At 35.2% G+C, this 18,769-nt stretch overlaps 1 protein-coding gene across 5 annotated transcripts in view; it reads left to right on the top strand.

Annotated features, from left to right (window-relative positions):
* The window catches only part of LOC143241919 (ELAV-like protein 4), a 64,250-nt gene that overhangs the window by 27,244 nt on the left and 18,237 nt on the right, over positions 1-18,769 (top strand). For all 5 annotated transcript variants that reach the window (XM_076485237.1, XM_076485258.1, XM_076485243.1 and 2 more), the window contains exon 3: positions 3,925-4,028. In XM_076485237.1, coding sequence (XP_076341352.1) covers positions 3,925-4,028 — 104 coding nt within the window. The remainder of the gene's footprint in view (positions 1-3,924; positions 4,029-18,769) is intronic.

Raw genomic sequence — 18,769 nt, 5'->3', positions numbered from 1 at the left:
ATTCATAATGAAGTGGCAACGTGTAAAACAAAGTTCAGGTTTACTACATTCATGATGATATGACAACGTGTAAAACAAAGTTCAGGTTTGTTATGTTCATAATGATATGACAACGTGTAAAACAAAGTTCAAGTTTACTACATTCATGATGATGTGACAACGTGTAAAACAGTTTAGGTTTGCTATATTCAAGATCATGTGACAACGTGTAAAACAGTTCAGGTTTGCTATATCCATGATGATGTGACAACGTGTAAGGCAAAGTTCAGGTTTCTTACATGCATAATGATGTGACAACGTGTAAAACAGCTGAGGTTTGCCATATTCATGATGATATAACGTGTAAGAAACTTAGTTCAGATTTATTGTATTCATGATGATGTGACAACGTGTAAGACAAATTTCAGGTTTATTACATTCATAATGATGTGACAACGTGTAAAACAAAGTTCAGGTTTACTACATTCATGATGATATGATAACGTGTAAAACAAAGTTCAAGTTTACTATATTCATGATGATGTTACAACGTGTAAAACAGTTTAGGTTTGCTATATTCATGATGATGTGACAACGTGTAAAACAAAGTTCAGGTTTAGTACATTCATGATGATGTGATAACGTGTAAAACAAAGTTCAGGTTTAGTACATTCATGATGATGTGACAACGTGTAAAACAAAGTTCAGGTTTACTACATTCATGATGATATAATAACGTGTAAAACAAAGTTCAGGTTTACTACATTCATGATGATATGATAACGTGTAAAACAAAGTTCAAGTTTACTATATTCATGATGATATGATAACCTGTACAACAAAGTTCAAGTTTACTGTATTCATGATGATGTGACAACGTGTAAAACAGTTTAGGTTTGCTATATTCATGACCATGTGACAACGTGTAAAACAGTTCAGGTTTGCTATATCCATGATGATGTGACAACGTGTAAGACAAAGTTCAGGTTTATTACATGCATAATCATGTGACAACGTGTAAAACAGCTCAGGTTTGCCATATTCATGATGATATAACGTGTAAGAAACTTAGTTCAGATTTATTGTATTTATGATGATGTGACAACGTGTAAAACAAAGTTCAGATTTATTACATTCATAATGATGTGACAACGTGTAAAACAGCTCAGGTTTGCCATATTCATGATGATATAACGTGTAAGAAACTTAGTTCAGATTTATTGTATTTATAATGATGTGACAACGTGTAAAACAAAGTTCAGATTTATTACATTCATAATGATGTGACAACGTGTAAAACAACTCAGGTTTGCCATATTCATGATGATATAACGTGTAAGAAACTTAGTTCAGATTTATTGTATTCATGATGATGTGACAACGTGTAAAACAAAGTTCAGATTTATTACATTCATGACGATGTGAAAACGTGTAAGAAAAAGGTTAGGTTTACTATATTCATGATGACGTGATAACGTGTAAGACAAAGTTCAGGTTTACTCTATTCATTATAATACAATAACACCTCAGATGGATTTCCAAATTACACTAGTAAGCTTATAATGGCATGTCGACATATTCAGTGTGACTGGATTCGTTCTAGTTTAACGACTATAAAGCACAATGGCTTTCTTAATGCAACTTTTGTACACATGATAATTGTATATGGTCGTACTAGTATTAAAAATGAGGAACAGAACCAGTAAACATTGACTAGTCATGCAGAAAAAATCAATGTTAAGAATATTTTTCGAAGGTAAATTTGTTTTGTGCTGTTTAAGAAACATAAGAGGACGAATCATAATTTACATATGAAAACATTGTAGGAATTTGAGTGTAAAATGCCACTGTAATGTGAGTAACAACGTGAACCTGGCATATGTCGCTGACAGAGGTCTCCGTAAGGTGTTGTGGAATGATATTTTGCCTTCAAAACTGTTTGATTTTTCTACTGTAAGTAACATTTTATGTTGGGAAAGCACTTTGTCTTCTAGCACATTCGACTTTCGTTATGTAAATCCTCAACACTTTGAGGTGTTCGAATATTTTGATATTTTGGCTCAATTTAGAAATCCGTGTTTCTCATTCATATTAGGGAAGTGTCATCATATAGAAATAATTGGACGATTTGAAATAAAATTATACAATCGACAGTTAATATTTATAAAGATTTGGCGTGCATAGTTATTTGATTTATATATATATATATACGAACAACCTATGAATATAAGTTATACAGCTGGGAATTAATAGTTTACTCACGTTATAAAGTACCGACTGGATGCATTGTTGTCACAGTAAGTCTGTTGTTTGACAACATCATACCATGTATTTTATATCTGGTTGTTTGGAAACTTTGTCAAGACGTAAGTGAGACACTCGTTGGTAAATTGGACAGCTTATTAGAAGAAACGCCTCTCTCTTCACCCCCCCTCCTCACTCTAGTTATGAAAGGGGAGAGGATAGGTGTACAGATGGTTACCAAGTGACAGATGTTAGCTTGTCTGCCTTTTGTGGTTAAGGGTAGTTTTTATGCAGACATTAATGGCAACAGATGTAAGTTAACACTATCTACAGATGATAACTGACCAAGCGTGTCACAGCAGCAGTTGTTTAGTGTGGTGTCGTAGTGGCCAGATATTTCATGTAACGTTTTTGGGTTATTCACGTTTTCTGTCTTTTACAACTTGAAGCTTGCAGTGAGAATAGTAGTTCAGCAGCTATAGTGAAATTTTGAACAATCCAGAATATATATATATATATATATATGTAGCTTGAAAAACAAAACTCTAAAAAACTGTTGTGAAGAAAACGTATTATAGAATGTTTTATGTGAAATAAAACTACACTACTAATATAACATTGTTCAAAACTGTTCACAGCAATATAAAATGTCCCTATTAATGTAATATTGTTAATATGTTCGTATTAAGGTAATATTGTTAAAAATGTCCCTAGTAATGTAATATTGTTTAAAATGTTCATATTAATGTAATATTATTTAAAATGTCCCAATTAACGTAATATTGTTAAATTGTTCATATTAATGTAATGTTGTTAGAAATGTCCCTATGAATGTAATATTTTTAAAATGTCCATATTAATTTAATGTTGTTCAAACAACTGCTCGTATTGATATAATATTGTCAAAAACTGCTCATAATAATTAACATTTCTTAAAAACTTCATAAACAAGCACAAATTAAAAGTTTATTTAATTAATTAATTATTGCTGAACATTTAATTTTCAATTACGTGAAATATGGTTTTGTGCTTGATATGTGTATTTTAATGGTTCGTTATTGAATATTTTTATGACACTGAATATTCAAAAGTATCCGTTTGATTTATTCAGTTCAAACTAGAGTATGAAAATATATAATCTCAGCACAAATGTACTAACTTGAACCGCTAATTTTTACGTATGAGGTGATCTCAAATAATACGTTAGAAACAACGATGTATTTTTCAATTTACGTTTTCTAGATATTACAATAAGGCGGTATGATGTGCATGGGTCACGCGCTACTTCTTGACGTAAGACCTTTATTATCCCAATGTGCCTCATTATTCTTGGATAATATGAGTTTACACTTGGTTTTAACGAATTACTGATATATTTATAAACGTAATTATAAACATAAAACTTACTAAAATAGAAGAAAATTTTACTTTTTTCTTTCAGTTATATTCTAATTAGCGTATCTAACGCGTTCTGTTTTTATTAACAGTGTCTAAATTTTAAAGTTTTAATTTTTTATAGAAAGTTGAATTTATGTGTAGAGCCCACTGTGAGAAATGTGTCTAGTTTATATATACAAAGTTTGATTTCTAATGCACTGTAAATAAATTACATATGCTTGGTGATTCATGGGCTCCATTACCTCCATTTACAGTCTGTATTTTTTTTAAGATTACTGTTGGATTTGTTATAAATCTTTACAGGTCAGAGCTTGGGGTACGGTTTCGTTAACTATATTCGTTCGGATGATGCTGAGAAAGCTATTAACACACTCAACGGACTCAGGTTGCAGAATAAAACCATCAAAGTAAGTAGAGCCATGAAACCTTGGTTTAAAATAACGTAGTTTTTGTAAGATTTTATCCTAAAGCACTATTCGTGTTTCTACTTCTAGAAATTGTAGTGTAGATTGTCTTATTTTGATAAATCTGACAATATATGCATGTGGTACGTTTATCTAATTACTTTTGATTATTTCTTTGTGTTGTATAATGAGTGTTTATAAATTACTTTAAATTTATGAACAAAACTGGTGGAGAAATAGGCCTAATAATGAAGATGAACACAGTTGACAAAACACAAAACATTTCGTTTACAAGGTTCGAACATTTCGGAATACACTCATTCCATCATCAGGGAAATATATTACAAAGATATGTACTAACTAAAACTATAATATCATTAATTAATAGTTTACTTAGTTTTTAAGGGTAGAATAAAACAAACTTTTACAGATATATTACACAACAGTTGAGTTTCAAGTGAGTTATAAGTTTACGTATAAAGAATTTTGCGAGGATCGTTAAGAATAGGGTGGTTTTCAGCTGTGGGTAAACTTTCCTTAGCTATGAGTAAACTTTCCTTAGCTATGAGTACACTTTCTTTAGCTATGGGTACACTTTCTTTACTGTAGAGTTAAAGATCTGACTCTCCTGTAGTAATGACAGAGAACTCGTTAAATGAAATATTGCGGGCTGGGCATGGTTTCAACATGTGAACTCCTAATTTGATAGGCCTAATTTATGTAACAAAACCATGTTAACTCCTATTTTCTTTTACATTATTCATAATTTGTAATTATCAGATTTAAGACAGTGTATAAATATATAGTATAGTATCACCATAAGTCACTGCTCATGAGGTCTTTCCTTCAATACCATATATCTTAGCTTGACATGGCCAGGTGGTTAGTGCGCTTGACTCGCAATCTGAGAGTTGTGGGTTCGAATCCCTGTTCCTTCGAATGTCCTCGCCCTTTCATTGATGGGGACTTTATAATGTGACAGGTAATCACTATTCATTAGTATAAGAGTAGTCCAAGAGTTGGCGGTCGGTGGAGATGACTAGTTGACTTTCTTTTAGTCTTTCGCTGCTAAATTAGAGACAACCAGTGCAGATAGCCCTCGTGTAGTTTTGCTTGAAATTCAAAATAAAGGCAGGCACCTAGTGGCTTAAAGATACGTCTGAAGGTTTATCATTTTTTCCTTATATTTTTCCACATAGTATTTTAAACCAAAATGTGTAAATATACTATATAGAATATTTTATCTATAGCAATGATTGTTCAGAAGGCCTTTCGCACATTACCAAAACTCGTTACCTGGACTGAACGATGAGATACAAAGGCTTATTCGAATCGGTTTCCGCGTTTAACTTTAAACCGATCTTATTATATATATAAATAACGTTTTAGTATATCTTTATCTCTGATCATTCAGCATAAATGGCGAGTTTTAATATTGCACGAAAGGCCTCCTTGGCAAGCAAACTAGGAAGAAGAAAAAAAAAACGATAGATCTTAAAATGGTATTTCACATAAATGATTGGGTAAAACGTGGTACAAGAAACGTTCTATTAAATATACCAAAAACGGGTTTTAATAACTAATTTGCTTGCTTACATTTAATTTCATATCGCCTAGATACACTGTGTTAGGAAGAAAATCTATTTACGCTGGTGTTATATTAACACTTTCGCACAAGAACGAGTCGTCGTTGAAAACCCAGATGTATGTGCTACACGTCCTTCTAGGTTTAGAGTGTCTATTACTGCTTATTTAGTTAAAGCACCTGATGCATTAGTGCCGATCCTGAGATATCACAAAAAGCACTATTTTTCATCAACAAGGAAGTTAGTATCCTGGTAGTGGCAACCGTGACCCGGGCGACTATTTTGTGAATATCTCTGCTTGCGGACCAAGAATTGAGAAATATTTTAACTGAGTTTATTTCTAACATAAAATTACGAAACAACATAAAACTAACTCCTCCTGAATTATGTGTTCTCAATTTGGACTTAATGGACCTAAGCTGGACCACGCATTATGTGGTTATTATTTACGCAAGAATTTGTTTGGAATTTCGCGCAAAGCTACACAAGGGCTATCTGCGCTAGCCGTTCCTAATTTAGCAATGTGAGACTAGAGGGAAGGCAGTTAGTCATCACAATTCACCGCCAACTCTTGAGCTACTCTTTTACCAACGAATGGAATTGACCGTCACATTATAACGCCCCTACGGATGAAAGGGCAAGCATGTTTGGTGTGACGGGGATTCGAACCTGCGGCCCTCGGATTACGAGTTGAATGCCTTAACCACCTGGCCATGCCAGGCCTTTACGCAAGAGGTTTTTATTTGTTTTTGAGCGCAAAGATTCGCAATTGGTCCATATCAGGGATTGAACCCTAGATTTTAGAATTATAAGTATTCAAGCTAGCCACTTATATGCGGGGCGTTGCGCATAATTTAGCTTTCTGTTACCTCTGAAAATTCTTTAACGTTTGATTTAAATAGTAACTTTAGATCTGATTTTGATATTTTGAAGTTTCAAAGTGTAAGTTCTGCAGTCGAATGAGTTAGTTTTTCAACTGACTTTTCATTTATCCGTCTATATAAAATTCTCAGCTGTTGATTAAATTCTATCGAGAACTAAACTATTTTTGCGTGCATTAAAAAGCGTTTGTGGGTAATAAAACGATAAGACAAACAATAGAGATCTTTATAAATGTAGGTTTAGTGTATCATAAAATGAATAGACATGCTATAGAGGTAAGTAAAAGTTATATTTATTCCGTCACAAAATAGTCAAATAAACAAAAAAGGCCCAGGTATCATGGTATAGTGTATCATAAAATATTCAAATAAACAAAAAGGGCCTGTGTATCAAAGTATATTGTATCGTAAAATATTCAAATAAAAACAAAAACCTGAAGGCCTGTGTATAAAAGTATATTGTATCATAAAATATTCAAAGAAACAAAAAGACCCATGTATCAAGGTATATTGTATCATAAAATATTCAAATAAACTACAGAGGTTCTTAAAACTATGTTTAATTCTGTTAGTTGTCAATCCTAATATCAGTGTCTGAAACTTAGTTTGCCAAACAGCTCTGAAAAGTCACAATTAGTTATAATGGCGAAGTTTAACTGTGGCATAATTAAACATCAAATAACAAAGGGATTTATGCTGGTTCCAGAAATCTTAACTTCTTTCGCTCACGTGTTGCTAGTAGTTTGACACGCGCTTTGTTCAAACTTTCTAATAAGTGTTAAATTCTAGAATTAAAGGACTTTTCTTTATATACCTTACTTTGGCTGCAATTTTCTATTGATCTGTAACAATGTTATTACGAAACGATCTCTAACAATGTGGATTCCATTAGTTTAGCACTGAATCATCGGTCTGATAAGTGGATTTTTTTCCCCATAAGTATTGCCACTGTTTACAGAAATAAAATATAAAGTAACTATAATTTTATCACTTTATATATTATACTGACACTTTAGCGTGCCAGTTTCAACTTTAGAGGACTTTATTAATACCGGTGTAACAGACTTCAATTTCATTGCTGCCGACACAATATAGGAATTTTGTTTTGTTTCCTACTTTAGTTTTTATGGCGTTTAAGAAGTAACACATGGTTTCTTACTAAAATAATAAAAGTTAAAGTATTGGATTCGTAAGATAGGTATTATAGCAGTTATATTAGCCTTGATAACTAATTTGGTCTTTGTTGAATTTTAGTGCGAAGCTACAAAATAGGCACTCTGCACTCGGTCTTCTGTAGGGGTGTCGGGAGTCGGGTTTTAGCATTGTAAGTCTGGAGATTACCTCTGAGTCACCGTTGTTGTTTTCGTAAAGCAAAATTGTGAAATGGGATATTCGCGCTTTGTCAACAGAGAGCACGAATAACTTAAGATTTTAGCGTTGGAAGACTAAACTTACAGTTGACCTTCCATTGGACAACATTCAATGAAAATAGATTATAAGGATATCATCGTATTTTAAAATAAGCTTTTCGAACGATAGCGAAACCAAAACACGTTAGACATAAAATACAGACAAGCAGCCCTCAAGATGGTAAGTGTAATAGTATGTAACACTAAAACTCAGGTTTCGACACCCATGGTGGGTGGAAAACAAATAGTCCATGATGTAGCTTTGGGCTTAACAACAAACCAACAAATCTACAAGAAAAACTTAACAGTACAGCTCACGAGTATTTCATATTAACGTTACTTTTCAAATTAAAAAGTGAAAACGGACGTGACACTTAATGTAAAGACAGTGAAAAACAGTAAGTTTATTTATCCTTAAGAACTAAAAGCACTCAAACAGAACCTGTCTGGTAAGAAATTACGTCATAAATTTTCAGTACAGCCTTTCAGCGTTGACAAAAATTTTTATACCAAATTGATTTAATGAAAGGTCTAGATTTCACTAAACAACATCACATAGGCTGATTAATTCAGCCATCTTGATTTCACAAATTCATAGGTAATGAGAGGTTGAAGGGTTAATTCGACATCTTCAAAGGAGTGATCTGTGTAGCCATTCACGACAATGAATAAGTTGCGAGTCAGAGGAGAAAGGGCCCGGCATGGCCAGGACGTTAAGGCGCATGACTCGTAATTCGAGGATCGCGGGTTCGAATCCCTGTCACACCAAACATGCTCGCCCTTTCAGCCATAGGAGAGTTATAACGTGACAGGCAATCCAACTATTCGTTGGTAAAAGAGTAGCCCAAGAGTTGGTAGTGGGTGTTGATGACTAGCTGCCATCTCTCTTGTCGTACACTGCCAAATTAGAGACGGCAGCGCAGATAGCCCTCGTGTAGCTTTGCGCGAAATTAAAAAAAAAAAGAGACGAGAAAGATCGTGTAATACAAATAATAATTTTTCAAATTTCCCCTCTTGAAAAAACACACGAAAACTTTACTTTCATTTGAAAAACAAACACCTTTTACTTTTTCCTATTGTTTATTTTAACGAAGTCAATCCATTATTTCTGAGCTTCATAAACTCATTATTCAGTGATTTTGTTTGTTTCTGAATTTCGCGCAAAGCTACACGAGGACTACTTGCGCTAGCCGTCCCTAATTTAGGGGTGTAAGACTAGAGGGAAGGCAACTAGTCATCACCACCCACCGCCAACTCTTGGGCTACTCTTTTACCAACGAATAGTGGAATTGACTGTCACATTATAAATCTCCCAAAGCTGAAAGGGCGAGCATGTTTGATGCGACAGGTATTCGAACCCGCGACCCTCAGATTACGAGTCGAACGCCTTAACCCACCTGGACATGCTGGGTCTCATTATCCAGAGAGTGAATGACATTTCCGAAGAACACATGTAATTCAGAAACAGGGGAAAAACTTTAAACAAGTATGAATTAGTGATTTGTTGTTCGAAATGTTTCAAAATAAGTTAACTAAATGATATATTATTTAGTGTGTTAAGAAGTTGAAACACATTTTAAAAAATTGTTTTTGTGTCTCTTGCGCACGTGTGTGGATGTGTGTGGGGGTGGTGCAGAATATCTAGTTTTACACTAAAGTAAACTGAGTTTTAAGATGGTAAGTCTTTATGCGTACCCTTGCAATTACTGTAGTTAACAGTTCGTTCCCGCTTAATAAACACCCAAGAACCGTAATATCTGAGACCGTCCTGAAACAGAAGTCTGCGAAAGCGCAGGTTGAGACGTTAAGGTTTAAAGAGTGTATAGGTTGAATAAGACCGTGTGGAAAAGTACATGTAGCGCTTGTTGAAAGACACAAAGAGAAGCAAGCGAGTTGGAAGTCAAACCACCGAAGAGAATAAGGTGTTAACTATATATATATACTGTTGCGGATACAAAGTTTCTAGTTTATATAAGATCCATGCTCAGCGGCACTTCTGAAGGCTTGTAGTACTAAAAATCAGGTTTCGATACTCGTGATTGGCAGGAAACAGACAGCCCCATTGTGTAGCTTTGCGCTAAAACAACAAACGCCCACTTACATATAAACGCATTTATCTTCTTCACTGTTACAAAGACTTGACGGCGCTTTTTAAAAACATCAACTTCAGAGCAGTTTAAATAACAAAACAAACGTAATTATTGTATGAATAAGTTGCTTTTGATTAAAGAGCATTGTCCTGGAAATTAAGACGGAAAAGAATCTAAGGGGAAAAAAACTGTTTGTGTGACACTCACCCTGATAATAGAATTTAATATTACTTTAACGGTTTATTTTGAGACATTTTACACTTCCACTGTCCAAATATTCAGTAAAAAAACCAAACCCCGTGAAAATTTTCATAGAAATACGTACAGACGTTGTTAAAGTCGCGGTGTAAATTACAATAAAACGGCTTAAGTAGATTCACGAGCCTCACCTTTATAAACATTACTTATACATTCCCTCTCGAGTGGCACGTGCATGCCACGCGAATGACGTACTATTTCGTGTATTTATCTGGCGGTAGCATAAGTGGTAACGGGGTGGTCATATTTACATTAGCTTCCAGTTGCATGAAAAGTAAAAACAACACCTGGGCTGAACTGGAGACATTATTAGTTTGTTCGTGTTTTTTCTTCTCGATGTATCATTAGTTTTGAAATCTATAGGAGATTTGATAAACAAACATACTTGCTGTAATGACACTATTGTTTTGAAAAAAAAAATCCCATCGTTTTTCTTAAGATTAGGAAGCTTTAGTTATAGGTAACAATAATATAGTTCTGTGGAATCATTACACCTCAAAATGATATAATACAGAACAACGTTTTCATTTTCTTGGGTCAGCTTCAGGGTAGCAAAGACAGTTTGCAACTTTAACTTGAAGATGACCCAAAAAGGTCAAAATGTTGGTCCGTACTTTATTTTGATGAAAGTTTTACTACCCATACCAGCTGTCTTTAGAATACATTTTTTATCTTAGGTGGATTTCTCGTCATCATGAAAATGTCATCGGCTGACGACCCTAATTTAACACTATACGGATACTATTGGTTATGTAATATGACAACTTGAATAAACAAAAAGCATACATTGGTATTTGCATTTAAGTTCCATTTTCGGAATACGAGCTCTTTGCAACTGTGGCCATTTGGAGCATTGGACTGTAACTGTCATAAAACGGAAATGCCTGCCACGACCACTCCGCTAATCGTATAAATGTGTGTTGGTCTTAGCTGTTTTTTTCACCTAAAAACTACAATATTTTCAGAGTATTGTGCTACCAGCATTTACTGCCATTCTTAGTTAATGTGAATGATAACTGTGAACAAAGTAAAATGGTTATTTGTTTAAGCTCCCAGCTGTCGGTGTTATGTGGGATCCAAACCCTGTAAAATATTGGTATATGCTCTGAAGTTTCCATTGAACCAGAAACAAACATCACATTTATTACCCCTTTACCACGTTTACTGGGAATAAAAAAACTACTAATAAAAACTAGCACGTGCTTAAAACAGGGTAATCATTTAGTTGTAATCACTGATTTTCATGATCAGTTCACGAAATATTATATGTGACACGTAAGTAATTAATAACAAAATAAAATGCTCGAATAACGAAACTATAATATTGATAGAACAAAACAAAAAAATCGCAAAACGAAACCATTTGTGCGGGAGAAATAATGTAACGAGTGTAAGGCATCATCTGTTGTCCGGAGTATTTGAATTTGGAACTATGAAATAAAAAAACAACACTACCATACCGTAGAGTATGAGTGATTGTTTGTTTCTTTGTGTTTGAATTTCGCGCAAAGCTACACGAGGACTATCTGCGCTAGCTGTCCTTAATTTAGCAGCCTAAGACTAGCATCTAGTCATCACCACCCACCACCAACTCTTGGGCTACTTTTTTACCAACGAATAGCAGGACTGACCGTCACATTATGACGCTCCTACAGCTAAAAGAGTGAACATGTTTGGTGCGACGGGGATTCAAACCTGTTGCTCTTAGATTACTAGTCGAGCGCTTAACCACCTGGCCATGCCGGGCCTGGTATGAGGGATAGTTGAGAACTCAGGGAGTCTGAACTAGAGTTGTATCAAAATTCATTTCACTTATTATTTCATAATGTTTAATCAAGTTACATTATCATAGCTAGAAGTAAAACTAATTTACAACAACTTACGTATGGTACAATTATTTTTTTCACGATGTATTTACTCGCTTCGAATTGGAACCCGTAACCTCTAGCTCACGAGAGCTTTGCCACTTAAGTTTAAGTAGTGCAGCTTCCTCGTGCATGTTAGTGAAGACTACACTATGAGTCAACCCCGTGAAGCTGGAAAATCTGTCTTCTCAAGAGAGCACATGATAAACCCATTTTGCGTAAATGTGTGGCCACATTACATTAACTATTACACAACTTTAACGGAAAGTTAATATCGCTTTGGTAATTGCACTGCTTTAATATTGTTTGGTTGTTCTTTAAGCTTGACGCAAAGCTAGTCGAAGGCTGTCTTCGCTAGTAGTCCGTAATTTAGGAGAGAGAAGGTAGCTAGTCATCACCATCCGACGCTAACACTTGGGCTACTCTTTTACCAACGACCAGTGGGATTGATCGTAATTTTATAATGCCCCACGGCTGAAAGGGCGAGCATGTTCGGTGTGATTGGGATTCGAATCCGCTACCCGCAGGTTACGAGCCGAACAACCTACCTACCAGGCCTTGCCAAGCCCTACTGCTTTGCTAATACTTAATACCCCATTATACTTGCATTACTTTTTAATGTTCCTTTTACTGTTGCATTACGATAATTAATACTTGCGGGGATTACAAAGGCATTCTTAATAATCGTAGGAACCACATTAACTACGCACCTAACGTATACGCTCATTATCTTAAATAACATCTATTAGTCTTTAATTATCACTTAACGTAAAGATGGGTTAGAAATTTCACCCATAACTTTAACAAGAATTATTTAAACAATGAACCATACTCAACTTTTATCTCACATGATGAGACTAAGAATGGAAAGCGAAACGTCCATAATTAGTTTAGCACAAGAACTGGAAACGATATTCTACAAAACAAAGTTTAAAGGATTGGAACTGCTACAGAAGACGACACCTGTGTACAAACGTTTTTGTATCTTTTTAATTAGAGTGCATGTAAGTTTTATAGCGCAGCCACAACAAGCCATCCGCTGTGTCCACCGAGAGGAATCGAATCTCTGATTTTAGCAACACAAATCCATAGACTTAACGATATCCCCCAGGGGACCTTTCATTAGAATGTTTTCAAAAAACCACACAAAACCTTCACTATGTCACTCTTATAGAAGCGCTTTTATAGAAAAACTCGTCGTTCTTTGATCGATAGATATTTCATTGTACTTACTCATTTTCTCTGTTTTTCTCGACCCCAGTCTACGGACTTACACAATAAAAACTGGGTTTCGATACCCGTGGTGGGTAGAGCACAGATAGCCCATTGTGTAGCTTTGTGCGTAATTCTAAACAAACAAAACAAACTGTTTTTCTTATTTATGACTAGAGTAACCGCCCATAACATATTTAAAATCAGGCAGGTTAAACTGGAAAACTATGACTGGTAATATATATATTTTTTGTTCAGTCTTAGCTTATTCAAAACTTCTAACTCAGTTCGTGAGAATAGGAAAAATAGTATAGAGGGTTGGTCAACGTATAAATATATCGAGTGAGTTAATTTGCCATCAGCAAGTTGTCACTGAAATTGGCTTCTTCTTTTATGTATTCATTATCTCTTAAACTTTTGTTAAAAAAGAATCAAGTGATTTTTATATTGTACCAACGAACAGTGGGATTGACTGTAACATTATAACGCTACCACGGCTGAAAGGGTGAGCATGTTTGGCGTGGCCGGGATTCTAACTCGCGACCCTCCGCCGAGGACTCGAATGCTCTAATCACCTGGCCATGCCGGGCCTCCTTGGAAAGTTGATGTATTATAACACTCAAAAACACGTTTCATGATGTGCAGAGCAGAGGTAGCCATTCTGTAGCTTCGTGCCTGTGCCACCAGGAGAAAGTGATAAGTGTTTTCAGTGGCATCACGATTTGAAACAATATCCTTGCGATCCATACTCTTACACACTTTACTCGTGTATATATATATATATATATGGATCAGGAAAATGTAATTATATATATCTATACATATATATAATATTTATATGGACCATGTGTGTGATAGTGTGGTCCTTGCAGAAGAATAGCTGATTCTTTTGAGAAAATACCGATTAGTTTATAAAGTTTTCATTTCTTATGGTCACTCATACAAGCCTCATTTCTGTTAATGTCCTCAGTATCAAGAACCATTTGTAGTTGTTACAGATGTAGGATTCTTTCGTCATCTTCCAAGGACGTTTCTTGTTCCTACGTAGGTCAAATTCTCGACAAATTATTTTATGAATTTAAACGCATCTTAACATTTCCTATAGTTCACATTCTTACATTCTGAACGTCATCTTTTTACAGGTTCGTGTTTTATTTATAAATATATCAATGGGCTTCAAAATTTTTGTTACATTTTGATACTGAATTTAGTCTTGGGGAAACAGTACACTTACGAACTGACCAAAGCTTTCTTAGGTTTGAAGTTATATTTCGGAGACAATAGAACTGGAATAACTTAAGCACATTCAGGGTGATTGAAGTTGGCGCCATTAATCGTTAATATTTATCCTGCATGGTCATAAGAGGTCTCTAGAGAAGTAGCACATTCGCTTTTCCGCTGTTTGAGTCCCATTGGTCCTGTAAACGGGTTAATGATTAGCTTCATAATTTGCCATATTATTGTGGATGTGACGGTCTGGATCATTGTGTATGTATTACTTACTGCTTAACCTAGTTGTAATAATTGAATATTTAAGTATTGTGTTTGTTTATGAGCTGAGGATCAACTTGTTCTAAAATTTAAATTGAGATATATATTCATCAAATTAAACTTTATATCTTTATCTCCTACATATTCATCAAAGTCAACTTTATACGTTTATCTCCTTATATATTAATCAAATTCAACTTTATACGTTTATCTCCTTTTGTATTCACCAAATTCAACTTTATACATTTATCTCCTTTTATATTCATCAAATCCAACTGTATACATTTATTTCATTTTAATTTTAGACCCAATTTCAACGCTCTTGCGCTTATTGTTTGTTTGTGCAACTGATTAATAAAGATATGTGTTTTCATGTGTGGAACATCTTGTGCCTTGTTTATTTCACGTGTCAGCATCTACTTGCATGTGACATTGCTCAGATGACTCATATTCATACGGATGTAGGAAGGCTGAGAATTAACGCCATGGTTGAAGTCAGCACAGACAGTTTCACATAAGTAGAGAACCTTTGCTGGATGGCTTCCCTTCCACACTGTTTTCAGCAAGGAATGGTGAAGTGAAATAAGAAAATGTTATAAACTTAACTAAGATGATGCAAACGAAGCATTGAATACATGTCTGATGTGTTTCAATCAGGTAATTAAATGGAATACTTTGATTCAAGACAAAGCCACAAAGCAGTTTCAGCTCTCTCTATATGGTTCAGTCTTGGATTGTGTTCAACAACTGAGCGCGGAAAAATTTGGTCATCATAGCTCAACTGTGTAAGAGCTTTACCATAGGTCTTTCATTAGGATTAGGCAACAAACAAATCAGACTTAAAAGCTAGCTGCAATAAAGATCTTACAGTTTTTGCTAACGAACTACATTATTTACACATGTGGTGTCAGAGACAACTTACACACATACTTTCAGAAATGTTCTCGAATTAAGCGAAGTTATGTGTGTTGCAGTAAGATTTGATGTAACTTATCATACGGCCCCAAAGCTCAAAATAGACAGTAGAAGCAGCTACTATTGGTCAGTAAACTATGGTACAACTTTCAGGGCGTACCTGCTCTTCTGAGATATGAGATAGGTTACCACCAAACTCAACATTCAGTTACAGCAAGTTGCAGAATGCCAAAAAACATGGTGTACACAGAAATAACAGTATCATGTCCACGCTATTGAAAAACAGCTATGATACGAAAGATGTTATGACCAAAATCTTGGTTGAAATTAATATGTGTGTTATTGATGTGGATAGTCACAATTCAGAAATGCTTATTTACCTTAAGTTTTAATGTTGAATAGCATCTTCAAATCAAATAGCTCCAGTTCGAGTTTGACCACAGACTTTGAAAGATACAATGAAATCTCTATTTCAAAAAGTGTGTTGGTTCTTTCAGCTCAAAATATCTTGAGCTAGCCTATTAAATACTTTAATTTTCCATGAATGTGATGTTGGGATTTCAGTCAATACATTAACAATCGGGAGTTTATTTCACCTTGCAGTGTTTTAAACATTTCCATCAAAGCCGTAACACAGGATTTAAATTTAATGTAGATAAGCTATAGACTACCAAAGAACTTTGTCTCAAACATACCATTAACGTTGTGTCTTCCAGAATAAATGTTCTACTAGATGGTATTGGCTCAGATATAGGAACCTCAACCATGGCCTGCGAAACAAGTGGATAACAACTTTATGGTAATTCATCGAATATCTTGTAAGTACAACTCATGAGGAATAGACTGTATCAAGATATTTAAAACATCAACCGCCGATTATATCAAATCCATAGGCTGCATCTTGTTGTAAACTTGTAGCTGCATGTGAATGCAGTAAACACCAGGATTTGCTTCTTTGGGCTGCACGTCTCTCAGGCAACTATATATTTCAGTTACAGTAACTTTGTGAATCTAAGATGGGTGGTCCTGGCAGTGTGTTTTGAAGCTTTTTATTCCCTTGAACAGATAAACGTGTGGACAGTTTGGACGTTTCCATATGATTCAGTACTTTCGAACTAGAGTTTGCTATTAACTGGTAGAACTGGATGATGAAATTAGACTTCAAATTGCATTCAGTACTGAAGTTAGACTGTAGGAATTCCAGATATGTCGTTTTGTCACTACATTGAAGTAGCTGTTGGCACATGCATGACTAGGTTTCCAATGGGAAAGAAAGTTGACTGACATATGCTCACAACATATTAGTTGAGCTACTCAGTTTATACCACTATTGAGAATCTAAATATGGTAGTTTAGAGAATAAACACGTATAACTAGATAAGATTCTGTTTATTTCAGTGTTACATGTTTTGTCCGTGTAGCTTACAAATAGGTAAAGTAGACGTTAAGGTTTCACTCGAGAGCAAAGTGTAAATGATGTACTTTATATGATCGTACATAAATACATGACAATGATGTGAGTTTGAAGCATTTGTTTTGAGTTCCTATGTTGTGATTCAGATCATATCAGAGATATTTAAGAAGAGCTAGAGGTAACACTGACAATAGTTGTGGTCCAAGAATTCATTAGGTTGGAATAATTAATGCCTAATATTGTTGGTTATTAGCAATTAACATTATAGTGCCAAGACGTTCTCAAGAATGAAACTTATTTCAGTCATTAAAATGTGCTTTCGTTGATGGCCCAATAATAACTTATTCTAAGCTTCAATTTCCATTCATTCTGGATACAGATGCCAGTGATAGGGGAAATGCAGCAGTTTTACTCTTCTAAAGCAGAGGAGTCTTCCCAATTTTTACAGCTCCAGCTATGGAAATCACTTGGAAATGTTACAATGAACAACCATACGGTACGGTTTTCCTAGCAGCTTTCCTGCAAGGATATGGGAAGAAAGTGCAAACTCTGCTATGTGCACATCAAGAGAAAATAGTGAGCCACAGAACTGCCAGTTATAATTGGAATTACCTAGTAGGTTTCAAAAGTAAATACGGCCCGGTATGGCCAAATGGTTGAAACACTCGAATCGTAATCTGAGGTTCGCGGGTTCGAATACCCATCACATCAAATATGCTCGCCCTTTCAGCCCTTAGAGCGTTGTAATGTTAGCAAAAGAGTAGCCCAAGAGTTGGCGGTGAGTGGTGATGACTAGTTACCTTTCCTCTAGTCTTACACTGATCAATTAGGGACAGCTAGTGCAGATAGCTCTCGTGCAGCTTTGCGCAAAATTCAAAATAAAGAGTGTTGTTACTGACACGAAGAGATATACACAGGAACTGCTAGGAAAAACAGTAGTATGAAAGAAAATACGTTATGATAAGATTACTTTTTGATTTTGTTTGTAGATAAGCAAAGGTTACACAATGGCTTCCTTGTGTTCTGCCCTACCACGGGTATCGAAACCTTGTTTCTAGGAAGAAAGAACAACATTCTAATGACCACAATGAGGCAAAGACTTAAGTTCTGAATGTGAGGAAGAACCACACTCTATTGATTGTAGTGAGACAGGGAGTTAGCTCTGAATGTGAGGAACAACCACATTGTAATGACTGTAGTGAGACAAGGAAGTTAGCTCTGAATGTAAGGAAGAGCCACACTCTATTGACTGTTGTGAGAGAAGGAAGTTAGCTCTGAATGTAAGGAAGAGCCACACTCTATTGACTGTAGTGAGACAAGGAAGTTAGCTCTGAATGTGAGGAAGAGCCACACTCTATTGACTGTAGTGAGACAAGGAAGTTAGCTCTGAATGTAAGGAAGAGCCACACTCTATTGACTGTTGTGAGAGAAGGAAGTTAGCTCTGAATGTAAGGAAGAGCCACACTCTATTGACTGTAGTGAGACAAGGAAGTTAGCTCTGAATGTGAAGGAGAACCGCACTCTAATAATTGTAGCGAGACAACCAACTGAACTCTGAATGTGAAGAAGAACCACTGCATAATAACTGTAGTGAGCCAAGCAAATAAGCTCTTAATGTAAGGA

Source organism: Tachypleus tridentatus, chromosome 2 (genome assembly GCF_004210375.1).
Source record: "Tachypleus tridentatus isolate NWPU-2018 chromosome 2, ASM421037v1, whole genome shotgun sequence".
Lineage (NCBI taxonomy): Eukaryota > Metazoa > Arthropoda > Merostomata > Xiphosura > Limulidae > Tachypleus > Tachypleus tridentatus.
Note: the sequence above shows the minus strand (reverse complement) of the source record. Positions and strands in the feature narration are given on the sequence as shown.